At 42.9% G+C, this 6,482-nt stretch overlaps 1 protein-coding gene across 1 annotated transcript; it reads left to right on the top strand.

Moving 5' to 3' along the window:
• The first annotated feature begins 331 nt into the window (after positions 1–331).
• On the top strand, positions 332–6,144 carry MALSU1 (mitochondrial assembly of ribosomal large subunit 1). Its single transcript, XM_014307311.1, has 4 exons — positions 332–404; positions 1,418–1,596; positions 4,065–4,146; positions 5,344–6,144. Exons 1-4 carry the CDS (start codon positions 332–334, stop codon positions 5,520–5,522), a joined length of 513 nt encoding a protein of 170 aa, XP_014162786.1. The 3' UTR covers positions 5,523–6,144.
• The last annotated feature ends 338 nt before the right edge of the window (positions 6,145–6,482 follow it).

The following is a 6,482-nucleotide window of genomic DNA, read 5'->3' as shown; positions in this document are numbered from 1 at the left end:
CTGCGGGGGATCCTCACCGTGCCCGGTGCCGTGGGACCGGCCGGGACCGCGGGCCTCGGGGTCACGGCACCGCCACCGGGCCGGCACGGCCTCCGCAGCGCTGCTGGGAAGCGAGGAGCCGGCCGTGTGCAGGGATCCCGGGTGCCGGTCCGGGTGTGTGTGAGGGATCCCTGCCGGCCGCACGCCTTGCGGTGCCCTGCTGTGCCGTGCCGTGGCCTGCCGTGCCCTTCGGTAACAGCCTCGGCACAGGGACAGGCCTGGTGTGCTGGGCTGCGGCTGTTCCGCAAAGCTCCTCTGGCCTGCATCTGAGCGAGACGGGCAGTCCCTGGTGATGTTCACCCATCCGTTCTCCACGCAGGCTCTGGAGGCTTCTCAGGTGGCTGCCAGGCAAATATTTGACTTCTGTAACCGCTGTGTCTGGAGGATCTGTGGCCACTGCTGATTTTCAAGATGTGACCACAGCAAAAAGTTGAAAGAGTGCCCTGAACTGAAAGCCTTATATTTACAGAGTTCTGATTCAATTTCTTATCCCCATTCATGCATATAATTGTAGCTATTGTTCCTTTGTTTGGCTTTTTCTTTATATTGGGAAATATAAAGCTTGGCTTTGTGCTGGTGCTCAGTCTGCACTAATATTCATTTTATAGTGGCAGACTAGCATTGCTGACAGATTCAAATTATGCCTAAAGTGTGCATACAAGTTTCATCTACCTAATTAGGACAAATTAGAAGTAAACCTTTTTCATGGTGTGAACAGAACATAGTTTCACTGATTTACTGTTCTGTAAGCTGGCTTCCTTGAACTGTTGAAGGACTGAAGCTTCCTCTACAATAATCATAATGCTCTGCACCAGATCAGGCTAGGGAAAAAGAAAAAAAGTGGCCTTACTCTGTGTGCAGATAAAAACATGTCTTCACTCTGCATCATGTCAGCTCCATTTTTAAAATATTGGTTTCTTCTACTTAAGATTCTAGAACAGTTTAATCACAATGTATTATCACAGATTGTTGAAAAGCCTCGTTCTGAAATATTTTCAATTTTGTCTGTTGTTTTAATAATGTCTCTTGGAGTCCTTAGGCTTAATTCATCTGCATTGACAAGTGAATGATATTATTGGCTTTTAAATAGCAACAAGAAGAAATAAGTAAGTTAGCAAAAACCAAAATTTTGTTTGGGTAACTGTTACATCTAGTGATAGTGTTGTGTACTGGAAGAGTGTTTCCTTCTCCGCTTTGGTGGCTGTAAAAGTGATTTTAAAAAATCTGCAGTTCACGTTGCATTGTCACTATCAAACCAAACTCAGTGAGTGACTAGCTTAGGCTGTAATTCAGTTATTGTTATTTTATGGCTCTAAGTGGTTTATTTTTGCAATTAAAAAGAATATTTGCCACTGTACTATTTTTCTATGTGCTCCAGATACTGTTCTTCCAAAGTTCAACATTGACTTGGCTGTAGCACTGCTGAGGCAGGAAAATGCTAAGGACATCTGTGTCATCCAGCTATCTCCAGAACTAAAATACTGTGATTATTTTATAATTGTGAGTGGATTTTCGACACGGCATCTTCATGCAATGGCAAATTACATGCTGAAAATGGTAAGACCATAGTTCTTGCTGCTCTCTCTGAGTTTTGGGAATGGGTTTAAGTGTTATGAAGGGAATTTGCCCAGGATTGTATGTGTAGGGGTGTACCAGGTAAGATAAAACTGATGGCATTATGTAATTTAGTCCTGAATACATCTAGGAAGTAGCTGGGTTTTTTCCTTTAGCAGTACTACACAAAATATGGATATTGTGTTTTAGAAACAGACCTCTCTGTATGTGGAACCCTGAGGACATCACAGCTGGGTGATTAGAACATGAATGGTGTGAGATGGTGATGATCACCTGTGTCTGCCTTTATTTTTGTCCAGCAAGCACCATTCCTATTCCCAGTCATTCAAAATAGCTGTTCTCAAACCTCAATCCTTAAAAGTTCCACTTTCTCAGATATACTGTAAGGCTGTAAAAAAATTTGGCCTCTTAAGAGGCACAGGATCTGCTCATGAGCTTTAAGCAACTGGTAGTTAATGGTCCCCCTGCTGTGCATGTGCTGCAGGAGAGGAGAGGCAACAGCAGCCATCCTTGCTCAGCAATCCTCTGCTGTTTGCCTTTGGAAGAAAGAGAACTTTTCAGTACAAGAATGAAGGTCAGAATTACCAGTCGAACTTAGAGATGAGGGTGAAACTCAGGAGGGAGAAACTTTCTTGCCTGAGAAGAGCCATGCAGCTGTTAGAAAGCACAGCATGAGGAATATGACCAGCCCCATCAGTCAGCTGTCTGTACTCAGCCTGGAGTTTGCCTTCTCACCACCCACTTTATTTCCCTTCCTGACCCCGTTTTCTTCCTTTCACTCTTGGTTTTGCTCTCCTCCTTCCAATCCCATTGGTTCCAGCTGTGAGACTCATGGGGGAAAGGAGAGTGGGAGAGATGGTTTAGCTTTTCAGAGCCTTTCTGAGCAGATATGGGGAGTTTCTTGTGTTCTCTCCAGGAACTGACACATCTTTGCAAACCAAACTTTTGCCTTAAGCTGGAAGTTGCGTTAATGTGATTTGAGTATGCGAAATCAGAGTGCTTAGTATGTACTCTATTGCTTGTATAACTTGCTAGTCTTAACAGTTTTTCATTTTCCCCAGACCAGGAGAGATCAGTGAGTACCACTTGCCCTGCAAAAACTTGGCTGGGCTTCATGGCTGCACCCTCTGGTGGCTGTAAAAGGTAAAAGCAGCAATTTTGCAATGGCAGAGCTTCTTGGGAGGCATGGTGTCCTCCTGGGCATCCTGAGAAACTGGGAAGCCTGGTCAGGTACTTGGGGGTGGCTGAGTTCATCTCACATTGGAAATTTGCTAGGTAAAAAGTAGCTGAAGCTTAAGATGTAAAGCAGAGCAAGTGCTCCAGAGTGCTGCCAAGCAGTCGGCAAGCTTTACTACCATTCCTAAACCCTTATGATTTACTCACAGTAAAACAAAGAGGTGCTCAGGTGTAGCATGAGATCTTCCTGTTCTGCTTCCAGGAGCTTGTGAATGGCAAAGGCCCACATCCCCGTCTGGTTTCATGTCAGAGGAAGAAGCTAACACTTGGCTGTATTGTAACTGTTCACCTTACACAGCTCTAAACACCAGGCTTGCAAACTTGTAGCAGGGAACCTGATGATAGCTGATGGCAGTTCACACTGGGCTTTTTAGCATTTTGAGCAGACTCTTGGAGTCTTTTGAAGATCCCTCACAAGCTGTCTTAAAGAAAGGAAGGTAGAACTGGTTCTGAGTTAACATTTTGAGAGTTTTCCATGCTGGTTTGCAAACTAGCATCATTACCCAGCAGCTAACATTGTGTGGAACAGCAATGAACAGCTGCATTTTGTGATAATTGCATCCCCAGTGTAGTAAGACTCATTTGCCAGCCAGCCATGCTGGTACAGTTGGTTTATGTTCTGTCTTCCATGGCAGAATGTACTTCTGGAGCCATTTCTATCAATATCGCTTGCAGAGGAACAAGTAGGTTATGGCCAGTTCTGGAAGTGACCATACTTCAGCCTTCAGCTGTGAAATTTCTCCAGCTCTGGTGGGTGTTTGGGTTCTTCATGTGCTGGCTGGGGAGAGATGAGCCTCTCAGGCTGGCACCTACAAAAGGCACCATGTGCTGCACAGAGAGCTGCCCACTTTCCCTGACTGACCTTGTGCAGCCCTACTTTGAGCTGCCCCCTCCCCTGACCCAGTAATGGAAAGACTACTGTAAGCAGTTGTATTTAGAATTTGTCTTGATAAAAGATAGCTACAAAATTATTGGACAACAGTATGGGAATCCAAAGCATTAGGATTTCAGATTTGAGAAATCTGTACAAATCTGCCAGTACTGCAAGTGTATATTAGCCTTTTTCTTTTGTGTAGACCCCAGGACCAGCATGAAGCAATCTAACCCATTTAAGCTTTAAAACAACTCAGCAAAGTCAACTTCTCTGTTAAGTTTGAGTGGTTTTTAAATAAATATAAAAGACTTAGTTTCTACCATTCATTTTTTTTTCTCAGTACAAGCATCTCAAAGAAGAAGGTGGTCCTCATATTCAGATTGAAGGAAAAGAGACAGATGACTGGCTGTGCATTGATTTTGGTAAATATTTGTGAATCTGAGAAAAACAAAGTTCTGCATGAGCTCTTTGTTGATAGAAGCATCTCACCATGAACCCTGGTTGCTGTGGAAAGTTCACAGTTCTCTTCTGTTTGGGAATTCCAATTGTTGCTTGAACTCACTGAGATAATAAATGATTTTCCATTAAATATCTTTGGCACTGAGAAAAAAACAGTAACTACTCTTCAGTGACTAAAACAGGTCCTAATAAATTGAAGGTAACAATAGTGGGGGGAAAAAAAAGCTACTTCTGTCAGTTTCATGAGGTTTCTGTAATCCATGTTTGGGTAAATGGGAGCTCATTGTACACTGCCTTACTAGTGAACTACTGAACAGACCTTTTCAGTGTCCAGATCATACCATCACATAGGGTAAAACCTCAGTCCTAAGAAATTGAGTTTAATTCTTTGTTCTACAAGTGTGAAACTCTACACAAATACAAAAGACTGCATTCAAAAAGCAGTTCTCCTTCACTGCTACTTTTAGAATCTCACCCCCCTGGTTTGGTGTTTTACCTAAAAGATGAAAACTTCACTTATGGATGAGTGAAGAGCACTGCAGCCACTGATGTTAAGCCTTGGCTACTTAATGATAATAATTATTGATGGTAATAACTGAAAATCAGTTGGAATTTAAGGGAATAACTACAGAAAAGTGCATTAGACAAACACTGGAATTAACATTCTCTGCTGGTTGCACAGAATTAATGAAATCGGAAAAACTTAGTACATCAAAGTCTGAACCTATTTCATTGTAAAAACCACCTGAGAAGTATGAGCAACACACCTAGGAAAAATTACTTGTCTTTAGCAGAATGCTGACAATACAAGAAAGCTGGAAATCTATCTGTCACCTTGGGGGACTCAATGAAATTTCTTTTGCATTTCTTCTGTCCCATAGAAGTCATAATTTCTTTGGTTTGGAGTCTTGTGATAGTGTCCTATTTTAAAGTATTGTGTCTCATGTCTTGTTATTGTAGTCTTGGAGTTTTTTGAAAGACTGACAGATTTCTAACACTGCTTGAGAACTGGAAGCAGCAGCTTAGGAAGGGACCTTTATCAGCTGACATGCTGTATGTAGCCAGAAAGGGGGTGGAGGGCTTGAACTCTTTGCTCAGCTGAAGGTGTAGTAGTGCTTTACTGTTCTCTTCAATTCATTGTGAATTTCTGTTCTGTGCAGGTAACATAGTGGTTCATTTCATGCTGCCAGAGACACGAGAAGTTTATGAACTGGAGAAGCTGTGGACTCTTGGTCCCTACGATGACCAGTTAGCACAGATGACCCCACAGTCCCTGCCAAAGGACTTTATCTTTGGACTGACTCCTAACAGCAGTGATCATCTTGAGACAAGAACTTAAAGCAGCTACTGCATGGAAAGAGGATGAGTGTGCCTGAGTCATACAGTCTTGAGAGCTGAGTAGTCAGTACAGTTGATCAGTACAAAACAGTGGTTTTATTGGATGTGCCCAGGTAGAGTTCTGAGCAAGCTAAAGTGAGCAGAATCACAGAATCATTAAGATTGCAAAAAACCCTTAAGAGTCCAGCCATGAAATGTCAAAGAAGGAATCCTATCAGAGCTTCCCAGGGGAGCCATTGGCTTGGTGGAGTTTGCAGTGAGAGGAGCAGGGCAAAGACAGCTGCTCAAGCTGGAACTCTTGCTCAGCCTCTAGAGTAATTGTTTTTCTAATATCTTTGAAAGACACCCTGTAGTGGCAGTGCAAAACAGACTGGAGTGCTGCAAGGAAAAACTGAAATAGTACAGTTGAGATGACACTTCTTGTGTTGAGCCATTTGTTTCTGGTCACAATAAAGCAAGTCATGGTCTGAAGGGGGGACTGAAAACAGACTGGTGTTACTGAGAACATAAAAGCCAACAGCAACAGTGACAAATAAATGTGCTTTGAGTTATCAGAACAGTAAATCAGTTTTCCAGCCAAGGCAAACCTGGTTTTAATAATAATAAAAAAGCCCCAAACTGAAGTGCTTCAATTACTTGTTTTCATGCAAGAGGATTCAGCTCATCCTGCATGTGCAGTTGACTCTTCTCCTAGCTTTCCTCACGTGCTTTCTGAAAAGGGACACTGAGACAATACACTATGGCAGTAAGAAACTTCAGCTCTTTGAAGTGGGAAAAAAGTTCTGTAGGATGCCCTTGGTCTCTGAGCATTACTTGCTGCTAATGGACTGTTCAGCACTTTCAGAAGTCACTGTTCAGTGTTCTTAGCATGACTGATGCATGGTCTGATAACCAGTTAAAGAAGTTAAAGGTGGTGTCCGACTTGTCTGTGTAAGACAAGATGATTTTCTGTACTACAGGA

The sequence above is a fragment of the Geospiza fortis genome, unplaced genomic scaffold (genome assembly GCF_000277835.1).
Source record: "Geospiza fortis unplaced genomic scaffold, GeoFor_1.0 scaffold95, whole genome shotgun sequence".
NCBI lineage: Eukaryota > Metazoa > Chordata > Aves > Passeriformes > Thraupidae > Geospiza > Geospiza fortis.
Note: the sequence above shows the minus strand (reverse complement) of the source record. Positions and strands in the feature narration are given on the sequence as shown.